Here is a 20,367-nt window from a genome sequence, read left to right on the forward strand (position 1 = left end):
AAAATCTCTCCCCAAAATACTTTTACACAATAGGGACACAACAAATAATTTCAGTTTAAGGCAGAAACTAATTTATGAATGCATCACAGGAACATATCATTAATATTATTCTAATGTTTTAGGGTAGCCTCAGATGATCTCAAAAAGGGGGAGAAAATGACTATGATGGCTCACCAGTCCTCTTCTTGGATCTTCATCAATGAGAGGACATTCATTACCAGGTAACTGCACACCTGTATTATATGTTATTCTAGTTATCAGTCATTTGTGGATTACACCTTATGTGTATTATGCATTTTGTCATTCTAAGCTTCATTTTGAAAGCTTTAACTGTATTGGAAAAACTTGGAAAATGGCATCATTACATTTTCTAATTTTTCTCATTTGCTACAAAGAGAACCCAGTGAATTAAATGTTATAAAAATCATGAGGGCTTTGTAAAATATTTCAGAAAATATGATATAAAGAGTGCCTAAATTTGGGTCTTCCATAGGTATTATAATAAAGTCTAAATGTGTATCAATAAAAAAAAGCAAGCTGTATGATCCACAAGATCAGTGATATGAATCATCAGTTGAGACACTGAATTAGAAATTGAATAAATATGTTCCTAAAGACTGAAAAGCCATAGCCTATCATGGAACAATCACTCATATTTCATAAATAGTGGTCTAATTTCACCAAGAGCCAAATTTCTATTTTAATAGTTGTCACAGTTCTCAGGAGCAGCATTAAGTAAAGGATCCGAGGCTCCTCATAAATAATATATCCAAAGAATTAGCCTATGGGCCTAAACCAGGCTATCCTGGCCTCTCCTTCCCCCCCTTGCTCCTCAGGACATACTTCATTTTTACTGTTTCCCTCTTGATGTTAGATTATGCAATAGATGGACAACAGCTATGGCTATTTTCTTATACACAGCAGATAGCATCTTATGCTGGTTTAGGAATAATAGAGCAGGGATTTGAAAACTGTAAGAGTACAGATAAGAGATGAACCTGGCTGAGCTAGAGCAGAAGCTGAAGAGGGGAAAGACACAAAGGTAAGAAAAAAAAACAAGTCGCCCTGGAATGTGATCCATGTCTTACAGGGAAGAGAAACAAAGCCAAATAAATGACAGAGGAAAGTAGTATAAATGACGCAGGATTGCACAATAGGAAAGCAAAAGGAACAAATATGGTCAAAAATGGAATTAAATCCACAGCTGGAGGATAAGCATGAAATCTAAGAGGTGGGAAGAAGGCAGGAAGTAAAAGATAGAGGAGTTACTCATTCATTCCTCAAATACTTATAAACTGCTTCCTAAAAGCAGTTTATACTCCTGTGGACCCTGAGCGTTCAGTAATGAATGAAACAAAACCCTTACCCTCATGGGGTTGCCTCCTAAAAGAGGGATACAGTCAAAATGTAGGACAAATGTAAAACAAGATGCACCATTAGGTGCTGAAAGATATGAAGAATAAAAATAAAGCTGGAAGGGGAGTAATGATTGCTGCGGGTAGAGAGCAGTGAGTTATGATTTCTTATAAGATGGCCAAGGAAGGCCTCAGGAAGGAGGTAGCAGTAGGGAAAAGCCTGAAGGAGGGAAGCAAGTGAGCTGTGTGGGTATCTGGCTGGGAGCCTTCCAGGTCCCCTTCCAGGAAAGGAGACACCAAGTTCACAGCCGCGAGGCAGGCACACGCCTGTAAGGGTACAGGAAGCTGGTATGGGAAAGTGACATAGGGAGGACAGTAGGTGAAGGTGAGGTCAGAGACAGAATGGGACCAGAATATGTAAGGCCTCATAGGCCACTGAGACTTTGTCTTTCCCACTTACAAGACGAGAAATCATTGAAGATTATTGAGTACACGAGTTACTGAATCTGTCTGGCTGCTGCTTTAAGAACAGACTGAAGAGGAGACAAGGATAGAAGCAGAGAAACTATCGAGGAGCTGATAGTCCAGAGTAGAGATGATGGCGGCTTGGACCAAGGAGGCAGCGGTGGAGGTGGGGAAAAATGGTCAGATTCTGGGTATACTTTGAAGGAAGGAACAATAGGATTTCCTGAAGGATGTGAGTATGAGAGAAAGAGAATAATTAAGGATGATTCCAAGGATTTGGGTCAGGAAGGATGGAGTTAATACTTTCTGACATTATAAAGACCACAGGAGGAGAAGGTTTGGGGTAGGAGATCGGGAGTTCAGTCCTGGACAAGTTACATTTGAGACTGACTAATATCACCAAGGGAATAAGTGCGATAGAGAAGATTCAAGGTCCAGGGTTAGAAAAGAGTGAAAGGAAAAGTAGGAAACAACAAGGCGAGGCAGTAGTGCATTGGATGGAAAGTGGACAGAAGGAATGTGGGCACTGAACAGAGAGGAGGAGCAGTGATAGAGTGGGTGAGTACAGAAAACACCACTTTGGGATGTCAAGGTAGCTAAAATACTGCTGGAGATACAAGGAGAAGAAGGAAGTTGAGAAAATGGGAAATTGAAATGAAAGGCAGAAATTAATTTTTAAAATAAGTGCAGATGACTGATAATGAAAGTCAGAGAAAGTAACATCCATATGAAACCAAAGGGAAGAGAGACAGAAAGATCCTAGAGAGAAGTAAGAGATGGACATGGTAACAGGATGGACATTGTTGAGAGGACCTGAAAGGTGATGGTTTGGGAAGAGAAAATGATGAAAAAAAGCCTGTGAGTGATCTGCAGGAGAAGCAGGAGGCAAATGAGATTCAAGATAGAGGGATGATGGAGAAGATGGGAGAGGCTGTGAAGAAAAGGGAAGAGGCTCACGAGAGAGTGACAGAAAGGGCAGAACAGGGTAAGAGCCCAGCACAGCCCCAAGAAGGTCCCCCTACCACAGTGCCTCCCCCCAGAGAAAATTACAGAAACATTGAACAAAGGTGTCTCCAAAGACAGTAGCCCTGGGTCTACACCAGTGTTCCTTTTTGCGTAAATGCCTTCTGTGCAGTGTAAGTTTAACCAGCCAGGAAAACAAATTTACCACACTGGGAGGGACGTTTCGAGAAGAAACAGTACACAGCATAAGAGAAGAATGTACGAACCCTTGTACGTATTTTCCTGTTATTCAACTCTGCTTGACTCAGGTCAGCCCATGGAATCCTGATTCTCATCTCCCACCAGCCCCACCCTCAGTGCATTGCTAAACTACTCCTGGGGCCACCTCTCAGTCTGAGGTTGCAATCGTTTTCCTTTTCATCTACTTCAGCTACACAGCTGCTCTTTGCCTCTTGGATTCCTGAGGAAGCAAGGTCCTTTCTCACCAAAACCTTTAGATTTACCCTTATGATCGGATTAAAAGACACCCTAAACAGGCACCACATAATCCAAATAGCAATTCACAGTCCCCTTCTGCACTCACTGGCATCTCCATGACCTCTCTTCCCCTATAAAACCTCAAGACAAATGTCATAGAGAAGTCCCAGTGCCCTCCCTAACTCATGTCTGCTCCAAGGGGTGGTCCTGTTCTTCCCAATCCTGCTATGTGTTCACATGTGTTTCTCTTTATTCTCAGTCCTTGAATCCTCTGTTTCTCTAGAACAGCTTTCTTCCGCCTTCATGAAGCTCTTTGTTCTGTTCTTAATTGATTCATGTCGATCTCATTTGTAGCCATGAGCAGCTGATGGTAACTTCTCATCCTGGACACCACATTCCTTTTATTCATCTGTGTAATCACAGTATGAAAATCAAGAATTTTCACTGAGATAAACACCTATTCCATACACTGGTGGTTACCAGGTCAACTTTTGTTTCCTTTGTAATATTTTATAGTTTCCCAGTCTCAGTTCCTCACTTTTCCCATGAAATCCTCCCTGAACTGCAGTAAGATTTTAATTAGCCTGTTAATTACTTGTGTATTTGTTCTTTTAAAATGTTTACTTCCTAATGATGAAAGTATGTTTATTTTATAAATTATTGTATTTTATATATTTATATTATAAAAGCTGAGAAAATATAGAAACATATAGATTGAAAGAATAAAATTATCCATAATCTTAGTACTCAGAAAATATACTGTTTAATTTTGTCATATTCTCCATATTCTAAGGATTTTATTTTATATAGTTGAGATCATTCTATATCTTGTTTTACACACCTGGCATTCTATTACAAATATTTCCCCATACTATTAAAATAATCTTCCTAAAGATGATTTTAATGATACTATATCACTCAACAATATAGAAATGTCATAATATAATTCCTTTAATTTTTACCTTCAAGATGGCTCCAATATTTTGAATACACAAGGACTAGTTCACAGAAGTGTAATTACTGAATCAAAGTATACAAGTAAGTCTAATGTTATTGTTACAAATTAGCTTTCTAAAATAGTTTGATGATCTGTCTCTCCCACCAACAGCTTAAGGCTTCTTGCCTTGTCTTTACTGCCTCATAACAGATGCTTGGTTTCCCAAGGTAGAATGTAAGCCCCTTGAAGGTAAGACCTAAGTATCTTTTGCATCCTCTTTCCCAAGGTGAGGTACCTGTATGGCCTTGATACATGAGATGAGTTTAGGTTAAACATGAATAATTGGTTTTTATTTGAACACTCTTGGAAAGCATTAGAAAAATATAAGTAGCACATGAAATCTTTGATTTCACAAACATTATTGCTCAGGACAGATAAAAGCTTACTTAGTAACCAAGTTACTAAGTAACTTGGTTGGGTTTCTGTCACTCACAACCATGGGTCCTGTAACTAATGAAAATACCCATCCAGAACCACATGCTATCAGAACACTCTCACTTTCTAATGTATTATATTTATTTATTTTATTCCCCAAATAAGACTGAAAATTTAAGGGGAGAGGGTAGTGTTTCATATATAATTCTGCAAATATGAATGCAATAAGTAATACATAATTGTTGAATAAATATATAAAAAGAGAAACATCAACTAGAAAAATATTAAGTGATAACAGATTATACTTGGAGTTAGCCAAACTCATAAAAGCAGTACATGAATAATTAGTTTTGAACAGCACAGCCATAGCCCTCAGCCAGTCTGTATCAATCACTTTCCCACAAAATAGCCTTGAAGCCAGCATTCTGTAACTTTTTAATTGCTGAAAATATTTTTATACATACATTCTAATCATTTAGACTATAAGAAGAGAAAGAAAACTAACAAAATTTGAGAACCTATATGCATTCCTATTTTATAACTGGCCTACAATGAAATATGTTAAAATGAAACCACATATTCTGGGGGAGGATATTTCCAAAGTGTCTGCATTTCTAGTGACCCTTATTTTGTGTCATATTTTGAATTGACTGAATTGGGCACTTGCAGTTTATCTTCTATACCACAGAGACCCTTTCAGACCCTAGTATCCATGTATTATTGGCATTCCAGGTGGTAAAGTAAAAATAATATAGCATTTACGCAAACACTGGACTTGAAGATAGCATTCCTCAAAATATGGTCCAGGGGCCACCTGCCTTCCGATCAAGATGCTTATTAACAATGCAGATGCTGCGCTCCGCCTCAGAGCTAATCAGGTGATTCTGATGTATTACTAGAGCCTAGAAACTACTGCTCAGAGGAGGAAATGCTTAAAGTTTGAGAACTTCTGCCCACCTGAAATAAACAAAATTTCTGGAACTCAGGGAAATCTTTACAAAATAGTCACCAAAAATTATAATGATACCATTGACGACCTATGATATCCAGCTTGTCATAAACCCCTCCATTCTTCACTTATTCACTTAAGTAGTTATTCAGCTCCCATTCTGTGACAGACATTGTTCTGGCAAGACAGAAATCACCAACTTATTAAGGGATATTTATTTTCATGCACAGAAATACATGAAAATGCTGAAAATTAATAGGAAAATAGACTCTCCTTAATGAAAATTTTGCTTTCAGCAAATATATGATCCATGAAATAAGAGGTATTGATTTAATAGCACAGTAAGTAATATAACATTTATGTCTTAATCCTGGATAAGAATTTTCTGAGTTTAGAAACTTCCCTGAGTGAAGGGTGTTGGCATAAGTTAACTCCATGCTCAAATGATTAAAATTCCAGTTGCTGTTTCCTTGCCTGGGGTTGTCACTGCTCCGTTGCTTCACGTGGTAAATATTCTAAGTGAGCTGAGTATTAAAAAAAAAAAGAAAAAAAGTGGTTCCCTATGGTTGCTTTCAAAGTGCTTTCACTTCAGGTCTTAGGCTAAAATCAGGGCATTTTAGGGGTGAGCAAATGCCAATCCTGAATTTGAAAAAAGAGTTCAAATCCAGTTTTAGAATGTAGATCAGATTTCACTCTCGGAACTTGTTAGATTTTTTTATTCTCCTACTTAGGAACCTAATACAAACCCTTGCAGGCTGCAGCTCTTCCAACAGTGGCCACAAGGCACATGTGCATTCCTGTCCTTACTAACTAACTTTAATTAGCAAGATGTAATAAATTTGAGCAGAAAGTGCATCACTCCAAACAGTTCCTGTTGCCAAGCATGTTGGCTGGTACCCTTTGCTGAAACAAAGAAAGCAGCCACCTGCACCTCTGAGCACAAATTCAGCACAAAGAGCCGGTGTTCCAGAGGCTGTGTCCTACCTGGCGGGCAGAACCAGAGGGCAATGTTTGCCCAGGTCCCATGGCCTGGGTCTTCTCTGGATCAAAGGAACTGGCGCAAACACTGCAAGCCCCAGCCTGCCCTGCAGGTAGGTGTATAAAGACAGGACTCCACTCTTCTGAAGACCGTTGGACTTTTGTCTTTAATAAAGGATAAGGGAGTCCTCCCTGACAGATTTTGATAGGAGTCAGGATTTTAAAGTAAGCCAGGGCAAAAAGTTTGAGACATGTGTAGGACCATGAGGAATCTTTTTCTATGTGGGAGTTTTTCTTTTAAATTTATGTAAACATTCCCATTATTCATGTCTGGTGACCTAGTAAAAATTCATTTTTATTGTGAGAAATTGGATATCACAATTTTACATAAAGGTCAATAATATCACCCCCAGACTAGTGAAAAGGGTCGTTAAGCTTTATTATCAGATATTTTTCAATGAGTATATGTTGTTAACAGTCATTGAGCATACCAATATGACTGTTATTCACAATAAAATTTATCTACTCCACATTTACCTATTTTATCACTTTAGTCCATTAAAAAACAACAAGATCATCTGTCTGCCCAATACACACTGAAAATGTTTCAGTAGAAAGTCTGATGAGGTCAAAATTCAAAGACTCTAGAAATAGATGACACAGAGTTTACTTGAATTTCTGGTCATGTTAGCTATGCTGGTAAAGGATCTTTCCCCACTAAATATTGCTCAACATTCAGTTTTCTATATTTAATTCCCTAAACAAACAATTGCTGAGAGCACACCATTAGCCAGACGCTGACTAGAAGCTGGCGTAGCAATTTTGAGCAAAAACAGACAAGAGCCCTACTCTCATGGAGGTTGTAGTCTGAAGCCACAAATCTCCAACTTGAGCCTTCATCAGAATCTCTGGAGGGCTTGGTAAAATAAAGATTGCTGGGCCCCATTCCCAGAGTTTCTGACTCAGCAGGTCTGGGGTAGAGTGAGCATTTGCACGTATAAGTTCCCAGGTGGTACAAATGCTACTGCTCTGGAAATCACAGTGAGGACCACAGCTCTAAAAGCCTGATAACAAAATGAGGTCAGCGTTCAGAAGGAAAAGAACCAAGTTCTACGAGAAAATAAGGATCTAGCCTAAGCAGGGAAGTGCAGAGATCTGAAGGTGAAGCAAGCTAACAAGTTTAAGAGAGTCAGCAAGAGAGCACTGCTGACACGGGAAGCCAGCCTGACATCTTCACGGCCAGAGGGAGCACAGAGTTCCAGCCAGTGAAAGTTCCCAGAGTGGTTGAGGTGCAGGACACAGGAAAAAGCATCTCTGTAAAAGAGGCTAAAGAGGAAGAGAGACCAAGCAGGACTTTACCTGCTGTGATAAGGATTTGGGGTTTTTATACCAAGAGCAGTAGAGAGACATTTAAGGATGTTAACCAAAGCAGATGATATGCTTCTGTATGTTCTACGTACTCTGGATAGAGTGTGAAGAGTAGATGGAGGATGAAACAGAATAGAAACAAGGAGGCCGCTTAATGTATTTTTTCCGGTGTAAAGAGAATCAGTGGTCAAAGTCACGGCGGCATTACAGAAGAGCACCGTAAAAGCCCTGTAAGGAAAGCCCTGTCTCTAGTTCATGCTCACGTAGATGGCCCCGGGGATCACTGACCCCCTGTTGTGTTTCAGACACTCTATAGTAACAATCCCGATGGTCCAAGTGGCTGAAAGGCGTATCAGTCCAAAAGGCTTAACAGAATAGTTTCCCCATCTCAAGGGAACAAGGGGCATCAGACTATGAAGTCAAGGTACTCATCCTCAACAAGCACAAAATTTCCCAGCCGTTCACACGCAAAGCGTGTTCTTTTACGGTCAGCCTGCATCTGCTCCAATCATGACGCGTGTTGTGTGACACATCTGTGTTTACTTTTTAACTGGCTTTAAAAAACAATCTATAGGGCATGTATTAGAAAGACCTAAAAGTTTAAATCATGGAAAAATGAGAAGCAAGATCCTAATGGAAGCTAGAAACCAATGTAATTGTTTCATTTCCTCATTTCTACACCCAGCCCCACAGCAAGTCCCATCAACTCCACCTCCAATATCCAACCACTTCTCAACATCTAGTCCAAGCCACCACTGTCTCTTGCCTGGACAACTATAACTGCCTCCTAATCGAGCTGCCAGCTTCCATTCCCTGTCCCCGGAATCCATCCTCCCCCAGCAGCCAGAACGTCTCTTTACAATGTAGTCGCGGTGTCCTGCTTGAACCCTTCAAAGCTTCCTATTGCAGACTCCTTACCATAAGGAGTCTCTAAGGCCCAATGCGATCTGGCCTGGAGAACCTTTAGAACCTCATCTTGAGCCATTCTTCCCTTGTTTTTCTCCTTTAAACATGTCAACCTCAGTCCTGCACACAAGATGTGGCACTGGCATCTCTTGCTCAGGACACTTTCTTTGACTCTTCACAGGGCTAGCTCCTTCCCATTACTCAGGTGTCAGTTTAATATTTCAGGCCTGCTGATCACCTTTTCTAAAATGCCCTCTTTCATCTGCTGCATCACAGGACGATGTTTTATTGTTCTTATGGCACTTACCCCTATGTAAAATCAACATATTTCTTTATTTGCTCTTTTGGGTTTTTTTTTTTTTTTTTCTATCTTCCTCCTCCAGAAAGCAACTCCCATCACTGCAGGGGCCCCATTGGTTTTAAATACTGCAGTTTCCCCAGCATCTATTACATTGTCTGTTACATAGTAATCCCTCAATAAACTTTTTTTTTTTTTTTTTTCCTCAGTAAACTTTTGCTGATGATGAGTGAGTATGGGAGTATCAGCATCAAGGAACTAAATCAGGACTTTAGTATTTTGGCTTGACATATGTTACCCTTAAATACTGTTTCGTACCTAGTGGCAAGGTGATTATATCAGGGCTTCTCTCCATTTTAACATACATGCAAATTTCCTGGGGATCTCGGTTAAAATACAGATTCTGATTTCTAACAAGATGCCTCCCACGTATTCAGACAATATTTGGATAGGAGTCACCCCTGAATCCCGTGATAGAATAATGACCTCCTAAAGATGTCTACTTCCTAATCCCCTGAACCTGTGAATATTTTACATTACGTCGCAAAAGGGAATTAAGGTTGCAGATGGAATTAAGGATGCTAATCCGTTAGCCTTAAATTTGGGAGATTATCCAGATGGGCCCAATGTTATCATAAGAGTCCTTAAATGTGGGAGGGTAGGAGAACTATGTGAGAAGATTCCATGTCAGAGTGATGGAGTGGGAAGGATTGTATAGCCACTGCTGGCTTTGAAGATGGAAAAGGGAGCTGGAAGCCAAGGAATGTGGGTAGGCTGTGGAAAGTGGAGAAAGCAAGGAAATGTATTCTCCCCTAGAGCCTTCAGAAGAAGTACAGCCTTGCTGACACCTTGGTTATAGCCAGTGAGACCTGCATTTGACCTGTAGAACTGTAAGATAATATGTTTGTGTTGTTTAAAGCCACTAGGTTTGTAGTAATTTGTTACGGCAACAATAGGAAACTAGAACAAACTTCCTCCCAAAGAATGTCTGCAAGGACAGTGTTCCCTGGCCTCTTACTTCAGTAACAGAGGAGGAAAGGGCAGAAATGTTAGTAGGCTGGTTATATGTAACTATTTTAGTTTCAGTTGGAATGTCCACCTATTTCAACCTGCAACCTGCCAGTTGATAGACTTCCCTTCCCCTAAAAGAATAATATCACCGTGATTCTCAGCATCCTGAGATCTGGAAGAATGGATCTCAAAAGTGTGGTCTCTGGAATAGCAGCATCAGAATCACCTGGGAACACGTTCAAAATGCAAATTCTCAGGACCCACACCAGACATAACTCAATAAGAAAGTTTGGAGGTGCCACTCATGATCTGTTTCAACAAGCCCTTCAGGTCCGGTTTTAGGACCATTTATCTAACATCTACCACTGTGTTTCATATTGTCCACACATTCAGGACACATAATTTTTCTGTAGTTTTCAAACAGCTTTTTCTTGGGCACTAAATATTTCTTTGTTCTCTCCAAAACCATCAGCTACAACAAGAAACATCGAAGCATTTCCATCTAAGTGGAGGTAGTTTCCATCGAAGTGGAGGTAGTTTCAAGTCCCTACATTGGATTAGAATAGAATATAAAGATCAGTACCGATTTGCAAATAGTGTCAGGGCTGTGAGCCAGAGACCATACTTCTCTGTGTTTCAGGCCAGAAAAGGAGATTGTAGAGCATAGACTTCCCTCATTCTTTCTTCCCCGTCCACAAACTGCTTGGGCTGCCCTTAGGAAGTCAGCGGCGTGTGATAACAGAAACCAAGGTCTGATGCGGAAGCTGGGCATTGCAGCCGCCAACTGGAATAATAGGCTGTGAATTTTTCATAAAAATCTTCAGAAGCCAAACCATAGAGGGAAAGAGAGTAGATAAGTGTCTTCCTTTATCTGAGGTTGTTAGAAAACAAGCTGGTGTGTTAAAATATAAAATCTGATAGTTACCCTTATAAAGGAATTCTCTTCAAAATCAGGTATCAGCTCTAAGGCACATTCCTGTCTTCTTCAGAAGCACGAGCATTTTAATAAATGATACGATCCTTCTTTGCCTCTCCCTTTTTATCCCCTCTTCCATGTCTTACCAACATCTAGTGACATTGTTCTGAGTAGCTACAGCTCCCCTCTTAAACAGTGGAGTTTTCATAATCAAGAAAACATTTTAGGGGTTTTTGTTTTCTATCAACCGACTAGCCATCAGTCACTTCAAATTTCTTTTTAATATTGTGAAATTATACCTTAATCTTTCATCCTTTTGCTCTTATCTGAGTTCTAGGTGTTAAGGACCTGAGAGAGGTTGATAGATCTATTCGTTAATGGCTCCAGGGCCATTGTTTACAGGGGTAATCTTAAAAAGATGTATACCTCAGAAAATACAAAAGTCACAAAATGGCCAAAAGCAGCCAGAGGGTGGTTATGCGGTGGAGGTGAGACAAGTCTAGTTATATTACCTTACTGATTAGATTACTAATGGATTTCAGGAAACTCCCAGGTCCTTTTCATTATCAATTGTCAGCACTGACAGAGACTTAGGGTCTAGAATAGAACTGCTTGGAAGAAAAAGACAAACAAATCACAGGCACCATCATCCCAACCACCAGCAATAATTAATGATACTTGAGCAGAGTTGCTAAAGATGTTCAAACCCCTTCCTTTTCAAAAAGGGCGGCCCTTTGAAGGAAGTCGGGAGAGTTAAACAAATTCAGGGCTCCCTGATCATTCAGGTTTTGCATTTTTGCTTCAATCGAGATAGCCCTTCCCTTCCCAGCTTCTCAGTATTCAAACTGTGGAACCCAATCCCTTCATTTGCAATGGAAATGAATAACCTACTTTGCTAGCTGAAGAAAGTCTCTAAGCAAAGGTTGAAAAGCAGTCTTCTTTCCTCATCATTTGAGCCAGGAGATGAGGCCAAAGACAAAAAGAACTGGAGCTGTAGCCACTTATGGAAGAGGGGTGGCAGGAGTTTGCAATTTTAATTCCAGGATTCAAGTTGACAGTAATGAAGGATAATGTGGGTTAAGAGAATTCTGCTACTGCTTGCAGACGTCAGTAATATGGAATGATGGTTTGTCTTGGCAAAGAGCTTAACGATAAGGCTTTACTCGTTCTTTTGTCCCCATATTTCCTGGTTCCCCTTTCCAAAAACATACAGGAGTTCATATTACATGTTTATGGAAGCAAAATTATGAAAACATTATGACTGTATTATGCACTTACTATATAGAGTTTGAAAAGTATACAGAACTACAACACATAAAATAAAAAATCACAACCTTAATTCCCAGGAAATGATCAATTTGCTATCTTTACGTGTTAATATGTTTTTTGTAAAAATAATTCTAAGTTTTAAATTCAGTTTTTTGAACCTGACATTAAATAGTTAATCTCATTGCTAAAATGTAACATTATGAACAAAATTGGGAGGGGTGACTGTGTAAGAGAGCAAGCTAGCATTTTTATTCTACCTCAATTCCTCGTCTCGCGGAAAAGACTCTTTCGAATGTTTTAGGTTCCTGCTCTTAAACATGGCAATACACACAGCAGAATGCTGTCTCTAGTGCTGCTGTCACTATGTGGTTTGGTGCCTGCCTGGCTGGGAGACTGAACATTTTTCAGAAAGTCTCCAAGAGGCAGAAATAACACAAACTCAGGAAGCACAGCCATAGCCAAATTTGCCTTTGGTGCCTACATTGGGTTGTATTTTCCACTGAAGTTTATTTTGTGTCATGTGGCAATCTCTGAAGCTTGTGTTGGGCTACAACATACAACAGTATTTCTGGTTTGCCTTTGTCCAAATTGTAAGAATCACTTAGTAAAGAATGAGATGGGGTTTTTTGGTTTCCAGGAAAAGGATCAGATAGCCACTGAACTATGCTGTAAGTCATTACTAAAATGAGGGAGAACTCTTACTACAACTAAAATTTGACATTCATTCTATCTATGGATGCAGGGCATAACTCATTTCCACTCTTCATGCTGTCCAATATGTCAATGCATATTACAGTTTATAAAATTAAATACCAAGTGTTTCTTCCGGCCAAATAGCGTGATAAGATTGAGGAACTCCTCTCTTGCTCAGCCCATTATTCATGACGAACGTCAGAATGTGGGTAATTCCCATCTGCTGAGCAGATGGAATTCAGACCACAAAGTGCAAAGTACACCTAAGCATTTTACAGTCAACTCTGGATCCATTTTTACTCATTAAAACTGAGCTGGGAGCCTTAACAGGAACAGGGAACCTTAAAGGAGCAGGAGCCCTGGCATCATTCCCCTATACCTGTCGCCCCCCATGTTAAGTCCTTCCCTGGTTAGCAGTCACCCAGGAGCTGTAATGACTAATTCTGTGTGTCCATCTGCATCTATCAGGGTCCCCTCTCTGTACTGTCAGTGCACAGTGCCAGCTTCTGTCCCAGGGAAGCTTATGATTCTATGTGTTCATTTAGTTAGAAGTCCAGTTTACATAGAAGTTTGCTATTCCTTAGTTTTATAAAAACACTATTCATGTTATATATTATGTGATAATGTTTTTTTAAAATCCTTACGATATATTATGATACAGTATTTCATGTTCGAGAAAACCAAGCTCTTCTTAGAAAATCAATTTATGTATCACACATAAAGTATTGATGTACAGGCTGTTTGTACCATGCCAACTTCTTGGGTGTCCCTGTGGCTTCTAGACAAATTTGTAAACTGAGAAGACTGGATATGGAATTCATTTCTTATCACCCACTTTATAGCTTTGTTAGGGCAGTTGAACAGCTGCTAAGCAGTCTGGTCTAGGCTGGGTGGGGGACTCTTTGGGGCTGAGAGGGAAAAGTACACAGATGATTTTTTTCCTTTTTTATGAGATAGGGAGGTCCATAGCTAACATTTAAGTTAAATCCTAAAAAATACATTATAACTACCACTGACAAGTCACGATGTATATTAAATCAGTCTTCCCTTTCCTGACTAGGGACTGCCTAGATAACACTTTAATGGTGGCCTTTGGATCTCCTAAACCAAATAATCCCTATACTTATTTTAGGTCTCTTCTAGACTTTAGATTCTTCTGTACATGAGGGACATTTGATCACCTTTCCACAGAACATAGCCTTGGCTCTCTACCCCAATACCATTGCAATTGTTCCACTCATCTTGCTGCCTCCGTGTTGTTTTGTCCTGCAATCTGTCTTCCATAAGCTCCCTAGTGGCCCTTAGGCACATCATACCTTACACTTGCCTGCAACCTCAGGTAACTGCCCATTGCCTGCAGGGTGAATTTTAAGCTTCTTAAAATGGTTCACAAGGTTCCTGCCTGCTTCTTCATCACTCACCATTCCCCATTTTACATATTCTACTCTTAGAGTCCCAACTCGTTGAGCTTTTGTCACAAAAACTACAGAAATATCTAGAATGTCCTTGTTAATATTTTCTTTGCCTGGTAAGCTCCTCACACTCTTCTTGCTTAATCCTTCCCCTCCAAAGTGCACAGTAGGCAGCGTCTATTCCTTCAAGCTCTCACCCACCTCAGTGTATGGCTGAGACCTCCTTATTGTGCTCACACAGCAAATGTATGAATGATGACCATTAGGACAGGTCTTCTGTTAGAGGACAAAATTCGAATCAGTCAGCAGATAAGAGATAATCAACTTGACAATAACTTCTTCAGCTCTTTGTGCCCTTAATGCCAACAAGTCCAGTGAGAATGTTGCAGGCTACACTTTATCCTCGTATTGTATTAACCCATTGCTTCATCAGGTGCATAAACTAATCATCTTCAAAAGTTCCTCTGGTAAAATCCATACGATTAAAATGTGATGAAGTTTTAATATTTGGAATGCATACACCATTACTATAGTTGTTTACCTAACTTCTGGATTTTCTTTTCTATTTTCTCACTTTATTGCACCATTAACTTACCTAATTTTATCCCAATGCTGTTTGACTGAACTCTTTTCTTCTTCCACATGCCAAAATCCTTCAAAGTTTCATTGATAGTCGGAAAGATCCTGCCTGTGGTGAGAAAAATATGGAAGATTTCTGTAGTATTTAGTTACCCTGTGTCACACAGAGTTTATAGGTTGGCCAACTACCTCTGTAAAGGGTCAGATAATAAATATTTTAGGCTTTGTGGGCCATATGGTTTGTATCACAACTACTCAACTCTGCAGTTATAGAAAGAAAGCAGCTATAGACAATAGGCAAACAAATTAGTGTGGCTGTATTCCAATAAAACTTTATTTGCAAAAGCAGGTGGCCTGGGACCACAGTTTGCTGACTCCCTGGGTCATTTGGAGACTTATTTCTGTGCAGAAAGATCTAGTCAGGTTTCTTCAGATACAGAAACATTTTCCAAGTAGCTTGTTCCCAGAGAATAATCTTTCTAATCAAACATGGTCCTGAGGTAAATACTTTGAAGGATACTTGTACCATACCTTATCATGCAGTTTAATCAGAAACAGAAGCTGAGGGAATAAGGTTATGTAAAAATTCATTTACTTTAATAACAACTCTCACAGCTCAGCATATCAGGAGTTGCATCCCAAGTGAACTGGAAATTTCCGTATGCTGCCCTGGCACCCAATAATGAGAGCTATCAAAGTCTTCATGCTCTTTACCAGTATGTTAATTTTAAGGAACCATCCCACAGCAATGACTCCAATGAAACAAAACCCCTTGTGTGCCCAGTGATGTTTAGAACAGAAATATTCATCAGCACTAAAATTCTAAAGTAAGCCAGTTGGGAAACGGAATAATAACATGGAGGAATTCTGTAGCATTTTTTTATGTGGTGTTTGTGTGGAGTGTCCTGATCCTTGGAAATGTGCGCATTAAAAATTACAAGTGAGAAAAGTCAAGTGGAAAGTATGTTTACCTGATCTCAAACATAAAAATCAATATACATGAACTCTGTCATTCAGTATTCATTAAATGCTTATTGAATAAGAGCCCACTATGCGCAAAGCTCTGCTCTAAGCACTGGGAAGACAGCAATGAATAAAATAGACCAAAATTCCTGCCCTCATGGAGCCAAGTATTCTTATGGGAGGGAGACAGGTATTGAAGATCAAAGGGATTTTATCAATTACTATATCTGGAAGTTTAATATCATGAGATGTCTCCCCCATAAAACAACTTATATAAAAAAGCTTTCCACCTGTTGATACATTTGGTTTTATTTTAGGAATAAGACTTCTTCTGATCACTTCATTCAACCAGTGTTTGTTGAGTTCTTACTATGTGCCATGCTCTCTTCCAGGCACATGAAACATAGTGTGAACGAAACATGGAAGCAAGCCTAGTCTCTTGGAACTACAGTCTAGTGAAGGAGACAGAATATAAGATAAATAAATAAAATATATTCAAGGTTAGATGGTGACTAAGGGGCAGAGGTAAGGAGGAAAGCAGGATATGAATGTTGGGGGAAGGCAAACTTTCAGATTTGGTTGTCAAGAAGGACTCCTTGAGCAGGTGACTTTGGAGTAAATAGCTAAAAAAAAATGAATGCACTAACAGTGTGATGGCGTGGGGGAGGTCATTCTGGGCAGAGGGATCATCATGTACAAAGGCCCTGGGGTGAGAATGTGCCTGGAGTACTCAAGGAACATCAAGGAGGCCAGCGGCTAGAGTTCAGTGAGTGAAGGAAAGAGAAGTAGAAATGAGATGGAAGGTGTAACAGGGATCAGATCCCAACTGGCCTTTGAAGTCATTGGAAGGATATTGGTTTTTATTCTAATGATGAGAAGATATTGAAGAGCTTTGAGCAAAGGAGAGAGGTGATCAGGTTTGTCTTAAAATAACTCCTGCTGTTGAGAATAGACAACAAATACAGGGAGGCTTTTAGGAGACTGTTGCCATAATGCAGGTGAGAGAAGATAGCTTGGACCAGCAGGGTGAGTGAGAGCAGCATCTTGAGCTGTGGTAGCACAAAGGGAGGACGGAGGTGTGACAGGAACCAGCATTTCCGTTGCCAGAGCCCACCTGCCACAGAGGGTGAGATGTTCAGGAGCAACAACCATTCCTGAGCTGTTGCTGGATCTCCAGTGGAAAGCATAAAGTCAGGCACATACTAGGTGCTTAATTTAGGTTGATTAAATGTTGTAAAACAAAAAAGGAATGTGAAATGAAATCTGTTTTACAGCTGCCTCCTGCTACAGAACACTTTCCTCACCACTTTGCCTGCAGTTATTTTCCATCCTTTGGTTATTTATTTATTTATTCTCTTATGAAAATATTTTAATTGTTAACTGTCAAAATAAAACTAACTCAAAATTTTATAAAAACAACAACAACCCCGGGAAGAACTTGACAACAGAGAGGACAGTAGAAAAATATTTAAAATCATCTCAAATCCTACCACCCACTAGAAATATTTTGATGTATACACTCCAGAATTTTTTTTTTTTTTTGGCTGCACTACACAGCTTGTGGGATCTTTGGTCCCTGAACAGCGATCAAACCTGGGCCCTTGGCCATGAAAGCCTGGAGTCCTAACCACTGGACAGCCAGGGAATTCCCTTTTACTCCAGAATTTTAAACAAAGAATATTTTTAAATGTCAGTTTGTCACTGTCAGATAAAAAGAACCTATACTTACACTATGTGGAAAATAACTCCTTCCTTGTTTATCAGGAAAGTCTTTCAAAATAGCACATAAATTAGCTACTACACATTGTATATGCAAAACTATGTGTTTATATATAGGATTAACCCAAACCCCTGCAGGGAAGCCAAAGCTTTCATCAGGGTTTCAAAAGATACTGTGACTTAAATGGGTTGAGAACCACTGCTTTAGATTATATATTCAATTCAAACAGCTCTTTGCAGCCAGTCATTTCTTCATTATGGAAAATTTTGAAGGACTTTTTAAAAATCAAATTCAACTTTGAAATTATTAACACACATCTTCACTAAGGGAAAGTAACCACCTAAGACCAGATTTTATTTGTTTTACTTTGATTATTTATTTATGAATTAACATCTTCAACACTTGTTGATGTCCTAAGAAGGCTTCAGTTTTCAATGACCTATATTAAAATGACAGAATAGTAAAGATTCCATTGAACCATTTTTTCCTATCTCATACATTTTTGAACTGAAGGCACCATTATTGCCTTCTACCATTAAAGAGCCTAAGACTGATTGTAACTGAATGTAATATTGTTTTTTTAGGGAACAACTTAATTCTTTATTGGAGACCTATAACATCTTTTATAGGAACCAGAAAAATCTGCATATTTTATATGGACAGGTAAGCCCGTCAAAGAAATGCAGTACAGTTTGATTCACAGGAGAAAAAAATCCATAAAAGTACAGAGAAGTCAGGATAAGTTGGAGTCCATAACGCAAATGGTCTGGGAGAAACAGGTGAATCTTTAACTTGATCATGATTTTTCAGTTTTAGACTATATTGCAAAATCCTAGTCCTGAAACATCTGTGACTTTCCAAGTATTTTTTAGAATGGGAAAAAGTTTAAAACAACTTTAGTGACATATTTGCTTTCTACTTTAAAAACAGAGTATGAACATCTTTTGAACAGCAATTCCATTAAAAATCTATCCTAGAAACAATTCAGCAAGCATTTTTAAGGTTGCAACTGGCAGGCTACTGTACAAAGTGGCCTTAGATTGGTTTTTTTAATGCCTCATTCTCCACAGGCCTTCCTACTCAGTCTTGTATTCTAATGGGACTCACTTCACATCTTTGCAATATCTTCCTTGTCCTAGGGAACATTAGAACTTTCTACCTATGTTTCAGATCTTCAAATGTGTACAGCATTGACTTTAGGCCACCATTGGCTTAAATCTGCAGTTGGAACAGAAGGAAATTTATAAACCTCTCTGGCCTTTACTACTGAGCTTAAATGATTTAGTTTGATTGGACATTTCAATTACCTTCCCAAATGTAATTTCCTACAGAAGTAGGAAATAACTAATCCCTTTATAAAGAAATGGGCTTAAATTTTTTAAATGGCCTAATTTTAAATTATTTCAATATTATCCTGTATCTTAGATCTCTCATATAGGTAACTGTAAAAATATAAAATTTAAGAAAAGATCAAAACTTTAAGAAAATGATTTTAAATTTTAATTCAGTTGTTTCCACAGAATTCATGATGTTAAGAAGTTCGTTTCCTTTAGGAAAATGTTTGAATTTTGATGTGACAAACATATAAGTCGAGGCATGTCATTTCCTATTCTGTGAATCAGTGCTCAATTTGCAAAAGTCATTTGATTTTTTAGAATAAAGTGTCCTGTCTTACATAATTTTTTAAAACTGTATGAAGTAAAGTTTACAGTGAGAATATCAGATTGCTTAATCTTTCCATCTTTACTCACTGTCAATAAAGTTAGAATCCGGAATTTTCCAAGTCTCTGACTTAGTTACAATGATGGACACTGTTAAAAGGGGCAGTCCATGGAGAATAGCATGTAGCTTTCTAAATCTCTGATTAATTAATTTAATGAATATTTATTGTATACAACACAGCAGACATTGTTCTAAAAGCTAGAGACATAGCAATGAAGAAACTAGACAATGTCCTGCCTTCATGTTGCTTACATTTTAGTAGTCAGAAAAGAAACAAAAAAGTAAACTGTGTCTCCAATGGCGATAAAGGCTGTGGAGAGGGACTTCCCTGGTGGCACAGTGGTTAAGAATCTGCCTGTCAATGCAGGGGACACGGGTTCGAGCCCTGGTCTGGGAAGATCCCACATGCTGCGGAGCAACTAAGCCTGTGCGACACAACTACTGAGTTGCCTACTGCAGCTATGTGCTGCAGCTACTGAAGCCTGCGCACCTAGAGCCTGTGCTCTACAATGAGAAGCCACCACAATGAGAAGCCCGCGCACCGCAACAAAGAGTAGTGCCTGCTCACCGCAACTAGAGAAAGCCCACGTGCAGCAATGAAGACCCAATGCAGCCAAAAAAAGAAAGGCTGTGGAGAATAACAAAGCAGGGAAGAGGGCTCAGGAATCTAAGTGGATGGGGAAAGAGGAACATTTGACCAAAGACTGAAAGATGTCAGAGAGCAAGCCTTGTAGAAGTCTGTGGGACACACATTCCAGGCACAGACATATCCAGCAGCCCAATAAAGGTCCTGAGCCTGGCTGGTGTAACTGAGGTACGGTGGGGAAGCCAGTGCAGCAGGGACCTTGTGGGAATCGGATAGTAGAGAACAAGGAAGCTATAGAGAGAACTGAGAAGGAGAGGGCACCAGAGCATGTAGGCTCTTATAGATCATTGTGAAGACTTCAGCTT

At 39.3% G+C, this 20,367-nt stretch overlaps 2 protein-coding genes across 3 annotated transcripts in view; one reads left to right on the forward strand and one right to left on the reverse strand.

The window, feature by feature from the left end:
• Window positions 1-20,367, forward strand: part of RASSF6 (Ras association domain family member 6) — a 68,343-nt gene that overhangs the window by 19,084 nt on the left and 28,892 nt on the right. For both annotated transcript variants that reach the window (XM_057547031.1, XM_007179845.2), the window contains exons 2-3: window positions 123-221; window positions 18,279-18,357. In XM_057547031.1, coding sequence (XP_057403014.1) covers window positions 157-221; window positions 18,279-18,357 — 144 coding nt within the window. In that variant the 5' untranslated portion in view covers window positions 123-156. The remainder of the gene's footprint in view (window positions 1-122; window positions 222-18,278; window positions 18,358-20,367) is intronic.
• LOC103007378 (alpha-fetoprotein-like) overlaps window positions 1-20,367 on the reverse strand; it is a 100,894-nt gene that overhangs the window by 9,552 nt on the left and 70,975 nt on the right. The window contains exon 15 of the transcript XR_009008392.1: window positions 15,028-15,120. The gene's annotated coding sequence lies outside the window, so the exon portion shown is untranslated. The remainder of the gene's footprint in view (window positions 1-15,027; window positions 15,121-20,367) is intronic.

Source organism: Balaenoptera acutorostrata, chromosome 5, assembly GCF_949987535.1.
Source record: "Balaenoptera acutorostrata chromosome 5, mBalAcu1.1, whole genome shotgun sequence".
Taxonomy (NCBI): domain Eukaryota; kingdom Metazoa; phylum Chordata; class Mammalia; order Artiodactyla; family Balaenopteridae; genus Balaenoptera; species Balaenoptera acutorostrata.